The sequence below is a fragment of the Amblyomma americanum genome, chromosome 3 (assembly GCF_052857255.1).
Source record: "Amblyomma americanum isolate KBUSLIRL-KWMA chromosome 3, ASM5285725v1, whole genome shotgun sequence".
Taxonomy (NCBI): Eukaryota; Metazoa; Arthropoda; class Arachnida; order Ixodida; family Ixodidae; genus Amblyomma; species Amblyomma americanum.
Window position 1 is genome coordinate 170,965,750 of NC_135499.1, and position 20,304 is coordinate 170,986,053.

General features: G+C 48.0%; 1 protein-coding gene across 1 annotated transcript in view; it reads right to left on the bottom strand.

Moving 5' to 3' along the window:
• Positions 1–7,775: 7,775 nt before the first annotated feature.
• The window catches only part of LOC144125411 (solute carrier organic anion transporter family member 2A1-like), a 47,588-nt gene continuing 35,059 nt past the window's right edge, over positions 7,776–20,304 (bottom strand). Inside the window, exons 6-9 of the mRNA XM_077658779.1 lie at positions 19,462–19,594; positions 17,726–17,955; positions 14,520–14,584; positions 7,776–12,022 (exon numbers count right to left, since the gene is read on the bottom strand). Coding sequence (XP_077514905.1) covers positions 11,574–12,022; positions 14,520–14,584; positions 17,726–17,955; positions 19,462–19,594 — 877 coding nt within the window. The 3' untranslated portion in view covers positions 7,776–11,573. The remainder of the gene's footprint in view (positions 12,023–14,519; positions 14,585–17,725; positions 17,956–19,461; positions 19,595–20,304) is intronic.

The window sequence follows — 20,304 nt, forward strand, 5'->3', positions numbered from 1 at the left end:
TATTCTGTGCATGATGGCGTAAAATAATGATGCAGGCATTTCAAGGGTCGGACGCTGGCAGACGAAAACGTTCATCCACATGTCCAATCAATGCATGGCGGTCGTGCGCAGGTGCGTTTCATTTTGGTGCCACGGCACCGAAATGAAATTCAGTCACCAACTGCAACATCAACTGGAATCCGGGCTGCAAGAAAGGAGAAGTATGGATAGCGCGATGTACCACCCACAATGAAGAAAGTAGGCTGGCATGGTCACCTGTTTATGTGCCGGTAAGCGTTGGTGCGATATGTGCCCCTCATGGTAGAAGCATGTTCCAGGCTTCTGATGGCAAGCGAATTGCAGGGCGTTGACTCAGGTGGCAAAATCTACGAGTACGATCGGTTGTGCATAAGCCACATACTCCACAGTGTCGCAGTGAGATAAGCAAAGCAAAAAAGCATGTGAGGTCGCTTTATTCTTGGAAGAGTAAAACCGTCCGCGCTGCGAAAACAACGAAACAAGCGACAAGTGCACATAGTGACAAGAGATTAGGCGACAATGGACGCGAAAACCCCTAACAAAATGAATGATAGCAGGCGCAATACGGAAAACGCAGTAATGCATGCAATGCACTGAAGACTATGTACAAGAAAACACAGATTATGATTACGGCGATGGGTGACAACAGAACTTAAGAAAAACAGACGCATTTTGCAACTCTATGTGCGCTGTGAAGATTTAGACAGCGCAGAGAGTCTTGTCGCTTCGTGGTATAAAAGACATACCATGTCACCTCCCATCTAGAATTTAACCAGATAGCAACACGATCTTGAAAAATTTCGGCACCCATTGGTGAGGAGCCGAAGAGGCCATTTGGCATGCATAGCTGCATATCTGTGGGCGCTTCCAAGTACGTAACTGCGTGTCAAAAAGAGCGCCTCGATGCTCAAAAAGGCGGCACACCAGGGCCTGCCGAGTGTCCTGCATCCACAGTGCATTCGTCAATCCCGCATACGTAACACGAACGAAAGCTAACAAACAGCAGCAAGTTAAACGTAGTCGCTGAACATGGCATTCCAGTACTACATGGATTTTTTTTGCTGTTTAAAAAGAGTGTTCGTACAGAGATTATGAAACTACCACCGCCAGTAAACCATCCACAGCACCACGCACCCACACTGCAGGCTGTAAGCGTCGTTCCGAAGAATGAAGGTAAGTCCATCGATGATTCCTTAATGCATTGCTTCTGTTAAGGCGGGACGTCGGGAAGGCAAACACTTTGCTGTCATGACTTCAACAGTTGTCATAAATCCTGAACGCCAAAAGGGACAGGGGTCTTACCCCTGGGGGCGTATTGCAGGCCTAGTGTCCACAGCGAGAACCAAGTCGTCGCAACCTTCCTGCGCAATGTAGCTAGTGGGTATACGGGCCGTCTCCTGTCCTGAACGCTTCCCCAGGGCATGATGAAAACGTGAGCGGAACCAGTGAGGAGCTGAATGTATGGATGAAGGTACCGCGGTCTATCGGTCGATGTACTCCCTGTGCACTATGCCTGCTACAATGCTCTCCAGGAAGACAATCTTCTGTCCTAGCTGATCCAGCGCAAGCTCCTGATTGGCCTGCAACACGTCCAGAGCCATCTGAATATCCTGTAGCGCCCGGAGCACGATGAGCAGACGGTACTCGTGGCTCGCGTCGTTGACACCACTGACGTCACTGGGAGGCTGGTAGCCTCGTAGGTCCCGAAGCACTTCCGCGAGGAAGTCCGGCGGGGCCGGAAGATTGAACGCCTCTCTAGACGGAGTTGGCGCCATGTTGCGTTGGAACGAACGGACTTAGCTTCCTGGCGCGAGTCGGCCGAGTGTTTCACGATTACGTGTGCGGGGTGTCCTTATACAGGCAATGTCAGCGCCTGCGCACCTAGACACGATGTCCTGCGACATCATGGAACGTTTAATCTCAATTAGGTATGCAAGTGAGTTGATATGATAGTGCTCCTATAATGCGACAGTTCCACGCGTGGTGCGAAAGCCTGTTTGTTCAGTAGCCGTATTCGCTCGTTATCATTGGTGGGGACCATAAATTGGCCTTGGTTCTCTATTATGTGCGCAAATGAACTGCTCCGCGGCTGCAAACCCTCGATCTAATGTTGCCACTGGCTTATCTGCATGTAAGGGATCGAAGAAGCACAGCGCTGGCAAAGAACAAAATTAATGTCGCTTGTTTCTCTGCTTGATTCCAGGGATCACAGGCTTTGGCTTTTTTTTTGCATGTGAAGCTTAGATATATGACAAGGCGGCCTGTCTGTGCATGTTTACACTAGCCTATTTACGTGAGTTCACTAAGGTGTAGTGTTCTTTTTTTTTTTTGGTAACGTGATTTCTTGTCTCAGGGCATAAATGGTGTTGTGAAGGGGAGAAGAAAGAAAAAGGCGGGGGTGATAAATGGAAGAGAAAAGAAAGACCTTCTTGCAGCAGTATAATGCACACATACAGTTCAAGAAATGTACATGCAAAAATTAGGTTGCACTCTGTGCACCGCTGAAAAAGTGTCATTTTGAAACGCTCACGACGACAGTTGAGTTTGTTATTGTTTATCGTTTATAACTGTTCCTCGGAATAAGTGGGCAAGGAAGCAACCAAGGGATGCGGACGCGGCTAACCCGGCTAGTCTTTTTTGCGCAGGCTTTCACTGCTTGCCATGAATAGATCACCTTCGAAGAATTCAACAACGGAAAGTTATCGTCCATCTGCAAGAGTCGTTCAAAAGTTCAAGTTGCTTCACTGGGTGAAAGTGATATCGCGTGGACTGAAAGAAATGCCTCGAATTTTGAACATTTTCCTGTCCTGCAGAGCCACATCGGAGCAACACCGTAATTACCCGAGCCGACCGGCACCGCCCTTCATGCTTTTTCTTCAGTGAGCAACTAAAGGATGCGGACGCGGCTAACCTGGCTCGGCTTTTCTGCTCAGGTTAGTAGAAAATTAAATTTAGTAGTCTCGACTTGAGAGTGATTTTATGGGTGCGGTTGCGATCCTTTGGCAGGGTGCTGTGTGAATGGGTCGCAAGCTGTTTTGACTCATTTTGCTTTATGGTTATTTTGTTAATTTGTGAAATAGAAATGAACCACAGCATTGGCCTCTAGATTTTTGAGCAACTGGCAGCTATTCTTAATAATAAAAATCTTTCCACAGCACTGGCATCCAAATTTTTTTATCAACTGGCAGCTATTATTAATAATCAAAATGTGTCGTCAAATGAGCTTAAGTCTCTGCGGGAAAACGAATGCTCGTTGCTGAAACTAACAGAAGGTTGGCGTCAGCTGAGGAGAAACTTATTCCTTTCTCAGATAGCGTACAAAGTGAACAATTGTGTGAGGGTTTCTATGCTGAATGACCAGACTGAATTCCTCCTATAAAAAAATGAATAACCTTAAATGTAGAAGTCGACGGAATAATTTGTTTATCTATGGAACCAATTAGTGTGAAAATAAAACGGTGGGTCCCCTCAGGGATGCTATTTTGACCTAACTATCCAATAAGAAACTGGGAATGAAAGTAAACAGTCTTGAGTGCATACACCGCTCGGGCAGAAAGGGAACAAACATCGTCCAGTGATAATACGTTTTTTTTTATTTGAATGAAAAGGTGCGGCTTCTGAGAAATGCAAAGAAACTAAAGAACACTGATTATACGTTGCCAGCGGTCTATTCATTCAGAATTCAGAAAACAAGAAAGCAGCTATGGTCGACTTTTTAAGGCAGTCGTGGGCCTCAAGACAAAGTGTTCAGGTATTTGAACTACGATAAGCTAGTTACCCACCATGTGACGTGCAGTGGTGAGCAGCCCTGTCTAGAGCGCACCGACGGTGCTCTGCGGAGCAAGTCAGCCCCATCTAACGTTAGGCTTTGGGTTTGAGTAATGCGTCCCGTGCGCATGCGCAGCAAAAACAGACGGATGCCTGCTCATCGCTTCCTTGTCCAGCCCCCGCCTTGCGACTGAGTTTTGGGTCGCCTGGGCCGCGCTTCCTGCATTTGTGACGCTCTGACGATGGCCAGGGTGTCGCTGTGCCGCCGCGTTTCACGAGTGTAACGAGACGGCCAGCAAGCAAGCACGAGTGATAGCGGATGATCGCGCGTTTCTGGATCCAAGTTCCTAGATTTGTACGCATGCGAGATGCCATGCCATTTGTAGCTGATAGCGCAGCGCAAAGACACGCCATCAAACAATACGCCTGCAACGCATCGTGCGTGCTGGTGAAGTGGTAACCTTATAGGGATACGACGGAACCAGACATAAAACAACCAACTAATCGCAATTCTCGCGCACTCAGCCTGGTGGGTGTTTGAAACTCGTGATCACCCGATATCACTTGCACTTGCTTGCCTAGCCGCCTCGTGATTCGTGCGAAACGCGTTGGTTTTCCGTTCGCTGTTACATACCATTGAGCGCGGCCCTGGCGGTGTGAAGCGCAAGCACCGAGCGGAAATGTGGCCGAGAGCCCGCGAGCAGGCAGCGCTTTATTTTCGCTGCGCATGCGCACGGGAAACTCAAACCAGGAGCCTAACGTTAGGTGGCGCTGTCTTTCTCCGCAGAGCACCGTCGGCGAGCTCTAGACAAGGCTGCTCACCACTGTACACAGGGCAAAGAGCTCGTCTAGACCGCCTGGACTGCGTGCTCTGAATCACTCTTCGCTACGCGAACGACATAGCGCCTGGTTCGAGGCAGCTCGGGTGTGAGCATGGGCGGCCAAACTGATAGTTTTCGACATTGTTATTGCGCTACTCAAGGTTTACACAGACAAGAACGACACATACAGGAAGGACGCAAACTATCAACTTCCTGTATGTGTCGTTCTTGTCTGTGTAAACCTTGAGTAGCGCAATAACAATGTCGAAGATTACAAACCAACTAGGCCCATTTGAAGCTCTTCAAACTGCGATAGCGCTGTCCGTATATTCGCTGCTTGATGCGGGTTTTCCACCTGTTTCCTTCGTAGGAAGCGTTGTCTGCGCGTCTCTATACTTCCCATGCTGCATGCCTTGGACAATAGACACGATTATTTCGGTACTCGCCGAAGGCTGAAAAGCACGTGCGAAAACTTGATGCGCGGGCTCGCGATAATCATGCATATGGGCGGAACCATGGCGCGATAAAATGTTGCGCGCTAAAGCTTCCGCACACGAAAAAAGAAGCCAAGCATTGCGGCCTTAGAGTCTCTTAGTTTTAGTCTCGCAGTCAGCACCGCACACCGCGCTTCTGACGGCGAAAGGAGGTGGCGAAGCCACGGCAGCCAGGAAGCAGAAAACATATCCGTTTGATTGTGCACGCCCATACAACTCGTCTTGAACCAAGCGTTATCGCTAGATGTCGCACGCGTAGCCCAGAGCTGCCCGAAGCACGCAGTTCGTGCGTTCTAGACTATCATTTTGCCCTATAGTACGTACGTACGTGTGGGAAGAGGACAAGAACGAAAGACGCAAGCTTGAGTGACCCGGTGCGGTGGTGGTGTAAATGTACAGGCGAAATCAGCCGTACAATGGCCTGTCGGCAAATACTCCGAAGCAGAAGACTATGAAAACCAGTCCACGACATCGAATGATCGAATGACCAGCCGGCATCCAGTGAATAGAAGCAAACGGGGCGTCGAAGTGACAGGGGAATAAAACTAGTCGTTTGCGGTTGCTTTCTTTAAATGTGCAATGTGTATAGTAGATGAATTGCCGAATAGCAAGAAGGTGTGTTTTTACTCGCTGTTTAACCTTGATGCTAAAAAAGCGGATGGTCCCAATTCTTAGTTTTCTTGGTCCGGTACACAGAGTGGATTTCACATTACTTGTTTGTAATTTATACAACGTCTAGCTAGCGCAGTGTTTTTTTCTTTTTTGTCAGATATTGGATGGGTGCTCGTATAATTCTCATATTCAAGACAATTGATACCCTGTGTGTCTACAACTGCCGCCAAATTTCCTTGGCCCCAACAACCAGCAAAATATTAAAAAAATATTATCTGCCGGCAGTTTACTGTATTTCTCAAAGAAAGCAAGCTGCTATCAGACGCCAAGCATGACTTTCGGCGTGGTTTGCCGACTGTGACGCAGCTGCCTAGTGCATGTCATGACTCTTCTCTGGCGATTTTGATAAAGCGCCACAATATAAATCACTGCAGAAACTTTACGCCATCGAAATAAACAGCAGATCTAGAGTTATCAAATTAATAAGGGCTTATCTTGAAAGCAGGTATTAACGTGTCCAAGTTGACAAGTACTGCTCCCAGACCCTACAGATAACGTAAGGGTACTACAATGTTCTGTTCTCAGACTAATTTTATTCCTTATTTGCGTTAATGATATCATGAAAGCCATGCACAGTAATGTTAATAAAGCTTATCACAAATGACTGCATTATTTACATCTCGTTTAAATCTGTAACTGACCAAATTAGACGTGACAAATCCGTCACTGAAGTTTGCTTAGTCCTCCATTAAAGCAAGAACAGAACAGTTTTGCAACATTGTTATTCTGTACATGGCATTGTGCTCAAGAGATCACCGGCTGTTGAATATCTATATAAATATAATAAATATCTATATAAACATCAATGCCAAATTGACATTGACGATGAAAAAGTTGAAGACGCGCTTAACTGGCTTCCTGGGTCAGCAGGCAGCTCAATCGCGCTTTCAAGTACGTGGCGGTGGTGTCCACCAGAAAAAAACTGCTTTCACGCAATATTTCGTGCTTACCAATGCTAAACCGCCAGCTATTTTTTTTTATTCGAATAAAAGCGAAGAACTGAACACACATGACCTGAGCATGTCTATCGAGGCAAGAATATTAGAAAAGATTTATTCAGCCGAACAAAGAATTTGCAGGAGGTGGGGGTATCGGTGCCCCTAGTCCGGGGCTCCGTTTGCGGCTGCTCATTGCGGACTAACTGGACGATCCAGGCTGGTTCATGCAGGTTGCCGCTGGTCAAGGCCGCTTCCCACTGCTCGTGTGTCGGGTATATGGCACTGTTAACGTTGTAGTCTGGTTTTTTATTTAAAAAATTGGAGGTGGTTTAGCTCTGGTTAAACCTGGAGTGACGCGATAGCTACAGCTGGCCGCGTAGAACTTGGTCACGTGACCAACCACGCGACGAACGACGTGATCAACCACGGCGCCGCGCCGCCGGCAGTTGCTCCGCACTACGTGACCAATCACGTGACAGCGTGGCGCCGCCGCCACGCTGAAGGCTCTAAATGCTACCGTAATGTAGCTTTCGCTACAAAAAGGTATGACAGAGCGTGGTGCGTGCTCCGAACTAAGGACATTAGCCTGTGTGTTTTGTGGGACTAATCTTGTTTGAAATCTGAAGATATAGAAATGAGCTAGATTGTATTCTGCTCAAGTCTATGGCATCCGAGGATAGTTTTTTGTATGATAATGAGAAATGTCTTCTTTCTAGCCTAAGGTGTTCTAGCTTGTCTTCCAGGCAAGAATCACAGTTGAAAATACAAACCTAAAACAGACAAAAAAGCAGTCCAAAGAGGGGCGCATTGTGGAAAACTGGCTGCCTGTGCAAATGCACTGATACGGGGAAAATACCAAACTCTCTACGTCCATGATAAATTTGCGCGGTAATTAGCTAACTCTTAGGGTGAAGAACTGACAGGTGGAAACTTAATTATTCATTTCACTATATGGAAAAGAAAAGGTACAATAAATGAGTAAAGACAAACAGTGGGAGATGACGGAACAAGCTCTGGTACTTGAAATCTCTTGCGCAAAGGTTTCAGACAGTTACAAAAGTGCATCACAAGAATGCCAACCTGTGGCCTTTATTGTAAGAACAGGCATGTGGAAGCATATCACAACGCGACGGTGTTAATAAAATAGTTGGAACAGTACTGTTCATACGTTTTAGAAAAGTTAATTTACTCTAGCGATAGCATCAATACAGAGAGCCAGCAATAAAGCGTCAGTCACTCAATGTGTACAGCGGATGCATTCCAATCGATTCATATTTTTTTTTTACTAAATGCAGCACAGTTTTCTGAATTCGAAAATGTCATAAAAACAACAGCCCATTAGTTAAGTGCTACTACTCGCCCACCAGCACTGAAGTCTCATCTCTGCGACGAGCAAGTAGTCTCCAAATCACAAAATTTCCTAGTTTTTTCGTTTGAAACCGTTCGCTCTAATAGCAGATGTTCTTAATGGGTATGTCAGCAGAGTGCACTTGTGCGACTTCAAGATTGCTTGTTGTAGTAACATCTCACGTAAAAAAAACACACAAGCAAACGACACATATAAAGCAGCGAATGAAAGCGTATGTTATAATGCTGATCACTTTACGGTAAGTAATACAAGTAGAAACGGTGAAAAACACGCCATATTGTCTTCAAACAAGAGGCGGAAAATTTGGTTGTGAGGAAGGGAAAAGCGCAGTAACTGTCTCACTCTCGGTGGGTTCCTCAACCGTGCCTTGAGAAAAGTTATGAAGAAGAAAATTTACTCAGAGGTAAGGCATGTAGAAGGGAGTAAAACAACGAAGAAAAAGGCACCGTAGTGGAAAGATCCGGATTAATTGAGACCCCTGGAATCATTGAATGAACCTGGAGTTCTTTAATGGGCGCCGAGATCTCACAACCCATAGTGGTCTTTTGCAAAAAAAAAAAAACAAAAAAAAAACGCTCACTATGAAATTTAGCGGCAGGAGGTAAGGCGAGGGGGTGGGGGGGTCGTAGTCTTGAAAGTAAGCGCAGCACGGGCCCGCGTCTTTTGACTTCCGCCTTACTGCTACTTCACCAAATGACAAGTTTTAGTATTGCTTGTTTTGCTGTTTTTGTCAGATATGTTCGCTTGTAGTCAAAGCAACATCCAAGTGCCATATTTCAGTTGAAATATCTCCCTGAGAATTAGGTGTGCGTTGAGAGATGCCGAAAAATAATTTTATTAAAGGAAAATGACCGGCATGAAAACTGCATACATTCAGCTGCAATGTATTGCTGCAACCTTCTTTAGTTGTCTTGTGTCGTTCTGTGTTACAAGAATACTTTGAATGGTCCCCCATCTTCGTATACTCATCAAACACGCATCACTGGTTCGGAATAGTTGGCGTGAGCCGCAACAATGTCGACATATGGCCGAGATTTAGCAAAACCCTTCTCGCTCCGACAAGCCCGAAAAAAAATGGCTCTGGTTTAGCTCTGGTTAAACCTGGAGTGACGCAATAGCTACATCTGGCCGAGTGGAACTCGCTCAGTTGAATTGCAAAGTCGGTCTTTCGCCGCTCCGTTTCGCTGGGCGCTCCTTCATCATCTTCGTCCCTGGACGTGGATTCACTCTCTCCCCCTCCCCCTCTCGGTTTCGCCAGCGCGCCGCGCCGCCGGCAGCTTCTCCGCACCACGTGACCAGCCACGGCGCCGCGCCGCCGGCAGCTTCTCCACACCACGTGGCCAGGCACGGAGCCGCCACGGAGCTCAAGAGAGGCCACGCAGCTCAAGGGGTGCCACGCTTAAGGCTCGAAGTGCTAGGGTAATGTAGCTATTGCTACAAAAAAAAAACTTCAAGTACTCCAAGGCAAAGATAGGGACCCATCGTACACAGTGTGGCGAACGCTTCCTGTACAGATTGCCAAAAGTGCAATCAGTTGCAAACAATAAGTGGCTGCCAGGATATGGCGTCCGTCCGGTTTCGCCTGCTGCCAGATGAAGCTACAATGTTCTTCCAAAAACCTTCACATCAAAAACGTCACGGCTCGCGGCAGCACAACCGTTTGCCGGACAAGGATTGAATAGTAATAGAAACATCCGGTGACTGAAAGAAAAAGGTTGTTCTCCTATACCCTTCCCAAAATAAAACTGCACATAATGACTCGAAGGTATCTTTGTTATTTTAGTTTAGCTGACCTAACTATAGTCTAGCGTGAGCCATGTATTAAAAAAAATGGATGCTTCTGTAAAATTGCTTGTTTAGCATCAAATGCGCAGACTAATGCATTGCACTCAGATGTATTGCAACAAAGCTTCACCCGTTGCGTTAATGCCTTTGTCGTCACTTCCTTTTGGAAACAGAATAGCGGCGTACAATATAAGGTTTCTTCTAAACTTCCAATGCTCATGCGTCATTAATTTCTCATCAATCGGGCAGTTAAGATGCTTTAAATCGTTAGCCGAAGGCAACAGTGCGCCCGCTCAAGCGCACGAGCAGATAGAGCGAGTGCATTTCACAAGCTCTGAAATATTAGTGGTGCTGACCCGTTCACTGGACAAGCCGTATTTTGACCCGATAAAAGGAACTTCACGTTCGACGTTGGCGGAGCCGCTCTGGGTATGGAGTGGTTACGAGAAAGAAAATAGACTTTTGCCGCAGCAGTAGCGGAATGAACCATTTCACAGTTTCAACACTTAGCTGCAGACATTCTACTCCTGATCCATTGATTTCTACGTCAGCCTGATCAGCATGCTTTATGTGCGAATCTTCCTCTCATACGGTACAAGACGACCTGTCAGCCAGTAGTGTGCATTATTGTGGCCCATTCTGGCTATCTCGCAGGCTGTCTAATCGATAAGGCGGATTGTATCAGTGCAGCAGAACCGATTGTAACAAACAATCACTATAAAATGTCAGTCCTACCTTCAGGTCACCTAGGCAGAACAGACGCAGAGCGACAGTGATCGCGATGTGCCTGCTTTACGGTCGCTTTCTTCTTCCCTAAATATATGTAAATCTGTGATGCGACATACATTAAGAACACAAGCAAGAACAGCAATTTGTACATTAGGCGTACAGACTCAAGCTTTAAGGCACAGAACGTATAACTGTTCCGTTCGTGTCTTAAGTTGTGCTGTGCTGCATTCCTAGCTGTAAACTATTTGAAAGCAGGCTAGTTTTGGCACCCGAAATAACAATTTTCTTAACATGCACGACGTGTTATTGCGGATACATACTCAGCACTGGAATAACAGATACAATGAAGTGCCTTGGGGCGATCATCATCACAGATTTCCTAACCAAGCTCATAAAGCAAAGTTATGCACTGTGGCCTGCAGTTATTTTTTAGCCACTAGCACACAGGATGATGTACAGAGTGCATGACAACGCGCCAGGGCATGGTGTCTCTAAGCAGTAGCATGTCCTCATGGTAGACTGGCACTGTTGACGCTACGTCAAGATGATTGGACCGGAATAGTCCTCTGCAGTTCACCAAGCGAAGTCAACACCTGCTGCCGCTAGAGCACAGTCCAGCTCAATCGTATTGTTTGTTCGCCTCAGTATGAAAGCAGCGCCAAAAGTCACTGCACAATCGCGAATCATCAAGAAGGCCAATCGCATGCGGCCATCAGGCCCCAACGCCAGCGTTGTGGCCAGCCGAGCAAATGGATTCCAGCACTTTTTGTTGATGTCCAGAAATAAACAGGCACACGCTCAAGAAAAACGGTAGATGAGCGATCTGGTAGCACAGTGTGTGCTTGACCATGACACATTCGTGCGTCTCGAGTCACTGTCCATCCTTTTGACGCCAGTGTAAGCACAAAGACGCTCGCAACTGCTCAAACTTACAAGCGAAGACAGCACCCGCAATGTTAGCACGTCGGCGTTCACGTTGCTAGCATATCGACGTTTGGTCTTTAGAATCCCGGGCACAGCACCCGCACGTGGCATGATGGTCTTCGCCATTGAGCAGGTCTTCGTCTTCCTGTCCTCCTCCATCTTCTGTTTTCTCGCATCCCGCGGGCCTCTCAGTCGCGCTGCCATCAACTAGGCAAACGGCCTCCGAGTCACCCGCTGCTGCTTCGGCAGTGATTAGCTTGTCCTTCTGCGAAGCCTTCGTTGTCGTGTCGGAGTAGAAGTCGGCCAAGCGGCCGCTGTGGTAGACGAGCCCCACCTCAAAGAGTATTGCGGAGAGCAAAATGGCGACAGACAAGCCGTGGTAGGTGTAGCGCAGCCGGTCCGCGTCGTAAATCCAGCATACGCCCGGCCGGCCACATTTATCCTCCCAGACGAGGCATGATGAGTCGAAGATAGCGCCATAGAGTATCGGGTACGGAATGTACGCTGCGGGCAAGAGGACAAAAAGAAAGGGACGCTGTAAAGTGAAGGCCAACAGAACCGTGTATTAAGTAGTAAATATGAACCTAGTAAGTTACTAGGAGTGGTACACTTTTTTAGTTAATCAAAGCTGAGGTTCGCGCGGAAGTTTCCAGATCTCTGACAGTGGCAACAGCTCTCGGGCCAGTATGATTACTCTTTCAGTGTTTTATCGAAAGACAAAAATAAGGATGACGGCAGACACGGCTGTCTGCCTACTTCGTGCTTAACCAGCATTCTGCGTAGCACCGTAACGGCGCGTCTATGCACACGCCGCTAGCCGGTACGAAAACACTGTCAGCAGCGAATTTCTTATTTCCTTAGCATTTTCAGTACCTCATCTTATGTTTGGGAAGAATTACTGATTCTCTTTTCTTCCAAACTCCCCTTATGTCCAGGGGCAGTAAATAACGCTATATAAAAATTACTGATTACACTGGCAGGAACTGCAGCATAAATGACTTTTTGCTTCCACCTGATAAATTTCAACAGATGCTTTGAATACGGCGTAATTTACATGCATCGTCAGAGGAATCTTGAGTTCTACAAGAACTACTACGCAGGCATCACAAAACTTGGTTCGTAAGCCAACGACCACCGCACGTCAGTGAAGGATGAAGAGGGGCAGGGAATGAAATGGGGGGGGGGGGGGGGGCGCACCCAGAAAACACGTTGCGGTTTGCTTATCGCGGATAAGCCACATGGCGTGCGACATCTCGCGTGCCTTTCGAGTGTGGCTTAAATAAATACAGATTAGGAAAAGCGGAGCAAAACGCGGGTTGTGACATTTGCGATGGTTGGAAAACAACAAAAAAAAAAGCAAATCTGGCGGCATAGTTGTTCAGGTTCTTCTTGATCTCCTTAATTCTTTGACAGCGCGCATTGGAGTGTTCTCGCAGGTTAGTGTCCGGCTTCCTACTTGGTCCATGCTGCTCTGCGGATCCAGTGTGGGGGCATAAAAGCTACGCGTGTCCTGAGCAAGAAAAACGCGTGTATGTGATTCCGACTAAGTTTTAAATGCCTAGTTATTTAGCGAAATGCGTTCAGTGGCATCCTGTCTGATAAGAAACTGGCTTTTTAGGCAAACTTGATTTGGTTTAATGATATTTGACGTTCCAAAGCGACTCAGGCTATGAGAGATGCCGCTGTGAAGGGCTCCTGATAATTTTGACCGCCTGAGGTTCTTAACGTGCAGTGACATCGCACAGAACACGGGCTTCTAGCATCTTGTCTCCATTGAAATGCGACCGCCGCGGCCGGTATCGCACCCATGTCTCCCTGGCCAGCACCCGAGTATACATAACCAAGAAATGCAACGAGTCCAACGGTACAAGCCAATTGAAAACACCGGTTTCTCTATAATAGCTGCTATTGCACTCTGGGATATTCTGCGAACCTTTATTTCTTCCAAGCGGCATCCTTGAGTCCGAACTCGAAAGGCGCGCCAACTGTCGCACGCAGTGTCGCTTCGCAGAGATAGGCAAACCGCAACGTGGAATCTGAACCCCACGTGGACCCAACGTGGACCTCAGCCACGAGCCAAACCGTGGCGAAACAGGCCTGCCAACTGAGCGCACTCTCCCCGCCGGTCAGACACAAGCGAAAGACAAGTCAAATCGAACTGCACTCCAGCTATCGTCATCCGCCGCAAAGATACCCGCACGTTATCTGAACTGCAGCGTCCAACGCTTAGCAGCGCTGGCGTCAGTTCAAGCCACGCTGTCGAGCGTTCGTGTTAAGTGTGCTGACGGCGATACTTGAACGAGCCATAGCGTCTATCCCTTTCGGTTCTCGTGGTCGTTGTCGTGGAAGAATAACTGACGAAATAGCTGCTTAGGGATGCAACAAGTTCAGGCAGAAACCACGGCACGGACATGGAACAACCACGAGTTCACATGAGGAAGCGCAACAGAAATCTAAGCGAGCTGCTACTTTTTCTCACCTCCGGGTCGCCACTGTGGAAAGCCGTAATTAGACGACACGCTGGGCGAGATAGCGCATTTCTCGTCCTCGCTCCTTCTAAGAGCTATAAAGTATCAGACCCTAACGGCGCCACCGGCAAGACGCTCTTTCCCTTGCTTGCATAACTGCTGAACAACGTTTCTCTAAGTGTAAGGGTGACCTGTGGTCGTCTCACATGCCACATTAATTTTGCAGCAGAGATTGCGTACAAGTCCTTGATTTAAATGATAAAAGCTTCCTTTCGCTCCCACAAGCTTTATTAATAACTTAACTAAAGTTTCATTTTCTTTACCAGGAACAACAGCAATGTTAGGGCCCTGTGTTTTATATAAGTCGTAAACTTGGTTCCATGCAGCCAATTACTCCATTCTAAACACCAGAGCATGTGGTGGACGCTTCAGACTGCCTAAGATAACTCCTCAGCCGTTTTTCGGGGCATTGCAAACGTATAGCGATCGGAGGTATGAAGCAGAGCAATGTAATTTCACCGGTGTTGACTCACTGAATATGCTGCTCAATCCTTCCTGGACGCCAAGTGCCATGGCCTTCTCCTCGTGGGACACGCACCTACGGAGAAAACAGACATCATTCAGTGCTGCAGTTCTTGTCAACAGGATCCAGCTCCCTGAAGCAGCAGGTACGAAAGACCAGTTTTCAATCGATGGTCCATATGATAGATTTGACTAAAGGAAGTTCTGCACTCTCTTTCTTTGATACTCCATCGGTGACCAGAGATCGAAATCCTCAGACCCTTTTGTGAAGGCGCTGTGCTTGTGAGGCATGTTGAACAGTGATACAAGGTTCTTGCTCCCATCTTTACATTAGCCATTCTTTTCTTTGCCCTTGCACCTCGATAGCACTTCCATCCTTTATCTGAGTACAGATTAGTCGCACAAAACCTTGTTCTAGTTAACACCCCCACACTTTCTACATCTCCTCTCTTTTACCTCATAAAAGAGGACAAATGTGCAGATATCGAGCCCAAAACTAGCGCATAGGAAGGGGTGCTCAATGTTCAGATAAGCGTGAGCCCTTGTTAAATTGACCCCGCAGTTCGACTCATGGAGAGCAACAGTTTCCCATAGTGGCGCATCAGTCGTTCAGCAGCAGCCCGATTACTGCCGACTTGAAGTGTTACACAGTGCTCCAGTCATGCGAGTACCTGCGTATGGCTGAGTCCAAAACCAGTCATCGACAACATTTTCCTACAAAGCCGTATTTGAATCATCAGCAACTCTGTATGCCTCCGAAACGAGCCATTCCTTTCTTCCCTAATTATGAAACATCATTAGCAACTAAAAAGAAAGAAAACACAGTTCCACTTGGTCGCGTTCGAATGAAAGCCAACTGCAAGCTAATACGTGATGCTTTCCATTGTGCATAGAATGCACAAAAGTTCTCGCGACGCAGAGAATGCTTTCTGACTGAAGGAAAAAAATACAAATACCTGCATATCTATATGAACTACAAAACAAAAGAAAAATCAAGAAGCAATTCTCGAACGATACGCCTTCAATACGCCTCCTCTACAATGCCTTCACACTATGGGTTCACGCAGCAGAGAAACGAAAAAAACTGGAGGAGACAGTTAAGCTCCGCCTTAAGGGTATAACGCGATAGCGTTAACGGGTTAAATCCCATAGATATGATATATTTTATTCTCGACTTGACATTCAAAGACCGTTTGGAGTTATGCTACTCGTGGCTGAGTGGCACACCGGTTAAGCGAAGCGCCACTGCCTTGCGATGGCAATTTCTGACAACAGTGGGTCTTATGCGACCGAGGTTCCTGTTCCCCAGCAACCTCTCGCGATCAATCATTAATTTAACTGCCACCTGCACGGTGGTCACTTCGCTCACAATCCAGTGGGCAGGTTGTGATGACGCCGCAGGGTCACGTGACCTAGGCTGCTTCTCCGTGGATTTTTCGCTCACAAAGCTGACGACGACGAGGCCGAATTTCCTGCAGAACGGCAGCCTTAACTATGTCGCGTTAAAAGCGACGGCGAAATCCAATTCAAGGACGTAGTGGCAATGCAAGCTTCCCACCAGAAGCACCGCCCGCCACATGAAACACAACCCACCAGCTACCTTCCCATCCACCCTACCAAGCTAAGGGGCTGCCAAACCATATTCTGCGCCACCCTGAAACCAGATCCTCATCCCATCTCTACCGGCTTTCACCCTAGTAAAATTATTTCGCGTGTCTGAAGAATTGGATTGTGATGTAAAAAAAAAATTGCCTAAATTATACAAATGTCCAAAAGAAGAATTGCATGAACGTTAGCTTGTCTCGTTACCTTACCGTTGGGTTTCTAATGTTGGCTTGTCATGCTGTTTTTCATTTCATAATTGGTGGTGTTTAAACGTAGTTAAACCCAGTAGGGCGAGCGAAAGCAATTGAGGCAACACCGCCACAAAGCCAACCGCATGAAAAGCCACGGCAGGAGCCGCGCGCGTCCATCGCTACAGGGCGGTTGCTCGCGTGATTCCGACGCCGATGGCTCCCGCGTCGGGAGCGGAAACGGCGGAGCGCGCCGGCAACGCGGTGTGGGCGGCAGTATCGGCCAAGCGAGGGAGCTAGGAGTGTAAACGATGTTTAGGGAGGGCGACATCGTCGGCAGTGATGGCACAAACCAACAACCGTCGCAACACCTTGATGGCACTAGCTCATAAACATCGCAAGATCGCGAGATCTTGCTCGAGGTTTACTCATCGGAACAGTGCTTTGGTACTAATATACACCTTTAGCATACCGTGCACCATGTTACTGCTACTGTTACCGGACTACCGGGAGCCCGCCATGCGCCCGCGCGCCTGCACCACCGGCATCAATCAGCGCGTGTTCAGCGTGGGTGAGTGGGATCCCGGTGCTCCGGTAACAGTAACACGGTGCACGGTATGCTAATTCATTTCATCAAAAGTATCGAATTAATCGAGAGTAAACCCAACTGATATCACAACTTTCTCGCATTAGGTTTCATGATTGCCCTGTCAATTACTTTCTCCTCAGATTTTAATCGACAGGGCAATCATGAAACCTAATGCGAGAAAGTTGTGATATCAGTTGGGTTTACTCTTGATTACTTCGATGCTTTTGATAAAATGAATTAGCATACCGTGCACCGTGCTACTGTTACCGGAGCACCGAGATCCCGCTCACCCACGCCGAACACGCGCTGATTGGTACCGGTGGTGCAGGCGAGCGGGCGCAGGCGGGCTCCCGGTACTCTGGTAACAGTAACAATAACACGGTGCACGGTATGCTAAAGGTGTATATTAGTGCCAAAACACTGTTCCGATGTCAAGTTTTATTACTTTCTCCTCAGATTTTACAGGCCGCGGTGGCTCAGTGGTTAGGGCGCATGGCTACTGATACGGAGTTCCCGGGTTCGAACCCGACCGCGGCGGCTGCGTTTTTATGGAGGCAAAACGCTAAGGCGCTTGTGTGCTGTGCGATGCCAGTGCACGTTAAAGATCCCCAGGTGGTCGAAATTATTCCGGAGCCCTCCACTACGGCACCTCTCTCTTCTTTCACTCCCGCCTTTATCCCTTCCCTTACGGCGCGGTTCAGGTGTCCAACGATACATGAGACAGATACTGCGCCATTTCCTTTCCACAAAAACCAATCATTATTATCCTCAGATTTTGAGTATTTTTGGGGCATAACGAAGCACTAAAGCCCTCAGGTGGCTTTAAAGTTTTCACCTGAGCCCGACGATAGTGTGTCCCACAGTTGTGGTTCGCGCGATGAAGCCGACCAGCGACGACAGCGCGATGAATGCCACCACGTTGCTGCACGTGTCCCCGCTGCAAAGCCCTAAGTACGGAGCCCCTTGGTCGGCTTGCACAAGCTGCTCCTTTTGCTGGCCCCGCTGTAGTTGGCTGGGCAGGTTGGGCAAGCACGAGCACTCGTCGAAGGACACTTCCCCAGAATCCTGCGGGGTAAACAAAGAGTACGGTATTTTTCAGAAACAATGTTGCAAGCATTTAGGTGACTGCTTTCCGTGTAACACATGTCGCATGTAACGGTTTTAAAGGGGTCACAGTTGTGGAAAGGCGTATGCGGCCATAACACACTAAGCTCGGTAGCCCTTATTATCTCTGCTGCTGCAGGTGATCAAGGTTCGAGCCACGTTAGCCGTGACACCACCTTTAGCAGGCTGCGAGGTTGTCCGAGACTGGGGCTTGGCCCGCGAGGGGCGCAGCGGGGTTTACGGAGCTTCTCCCAAGCGAACACCCCTGAAGAAAGCCGGGCGCCAGGCCGGGGGCCGCTTGTACCCATTTTTACCGGTGGGTGTCCGGCGGTGGGTTTCGAACCAAACACCTCCCGCAGCCGAGACGGGCGCCCAACCCAAACTTTCAACCAAAACTTTCAAAGTTCTGTGCGCCAAGATCCTATCAGTTATAAGTAACCTTTAGCAACGTAACCTTTATAATAACCTTCAGAGAGGTGGATGGTAACAAATGTAGTTTTTTTTTCAAGGTCTTTGCAGCCTTATTAAAAATTTTATAAAGATGAAGATAATGGGCACGCGCATGCTGCCTTTACTGGCTGATTCATTGCCCGTGCCGCAGACAATTCCGCCAGCGTCACAGCAATACGTTGCAAGGACTCGGGAGACAGGAAGACACAGCGCGAATTTTTATCTGACATTATACCTAAAATGTGCTAATTTTTTTTATTGAGGTCGTTTTCCATGCAAACGTCGCAATCTTGTAGCTGTATTGATGGAAGGCTTATGCAGGGGGTCTACAGAACGCGCCAAAGACCTGCACTTTGGAATGCCTTGTAAAGGACGTAGGATCGCATCCGTGCCCCGGAGGCTGCGTTGCGATGGAGGTGAGACGTAGAAAGGTCCTTGCGCTGTGCCATGTGAGTGCACGTTAAGGAACCAATCCTGAGCCCTTCACTGTGGCATCTCCCGTGGCACCCCGTCCACCCAAATGTGTAGCTTTGGGACGCTAAACCTCACATACCACACCGCGACTGGTCTCTGCAGAAAGATGCAGACGCGAGCGGACGGATTCGGTACACAGATAATGAGCTTGCATAGAAACCATGAATGTTAAAGCACACATACAATAAATGTCTGGCAGCGCCACTCGCATTTCCGCACGGTTGGGATTCACTGTACTATGAAGCATTTTCTCTTGGCCAGGTCTCGGAATAATCTGAAGAGATAATGTCTCTGACGTTGTAGTCACACTTTGTTTTAGTCGGCAGGTAGTGATCTAATCAGATATGACTGGCGAAGCCAAAATCTGAACAACTCAGTATGCAGTTATTTTAGTCGGCAGGTAGTGATCTAATCAGATATGACTGGCGAAGCCAAAATCTGAACAACTCAGTATGCAGTTCTTAAAAGATAGCAGTCTGCGCGAAAGACATTGTGCGGTCAGAACAGCAGCACTCAGTTCGTGTGCACAAAGGAAGTGCTTACTGTAGCGGAAAACTTGGTGCAGCCCGCATGGCACGGAGAGAAGAAAACAGTACGGTTGACTGGGTCGCAAAGCGGCTGGAAGTGCTTGGTGGTGCAGTTGCAGCTATCACTGCAAGGCAGCTGTATTGACGACCTGAAAGCGGAATAAGAACAAAGTGAGGGAGGTAGTGAGAGAGCGTGTGATCCAGACGGCGAGCCTTCCAGTGAGTGAGTGTTGCATTAAGTCGCGCAGATTATCCTACATCCTCTTTTACATAAAGCAGGTAGGAACCGTTTGCGTCGAACGCCATGCTGAGAAAGGTCCCCTCAACCCGACGACCGCGCGTTTACATCAATACAATCTGAGCGACTGAAGGCCAGCAGCGACGCCTAGCCCTCAGCAGAGCAGGGCGAAAGCACGAAGGCAGCATCACGTTGCCTCTCTCTAGGAAGTGCGGTGGTGCCGATACAAAACGGGTTTCTATATATCTACCTGCCCCTTAAAACTGACCTGGCTCCTTGACTCGGCATGCTTTACATGCACTTGACCCGTCTAGACAAGAGGGTCAGCGTATACCTCCTGTTGGGCGGGCTGACTAGATTCGACCACTCTACTCACCGATCGGATTCAACGACTTTTACATGAGCGAATCGAACTCGTCAGGCTGACTGAACCCGATACTGTTCGATCCATGCAGCCGCCGGCTACATATATGCACTCCTAGCCTTTAGAGTGTGGATGCCCGCAAGACGCTTCTCATACGCGAAATTGATGCAATTTATAAGGCTACTTACTTCCTATGGTTAATTATGTGGAATCGGTGATCGGGAGCACGTTTTCTTTCTCCGCGACTAAAAAAAAAA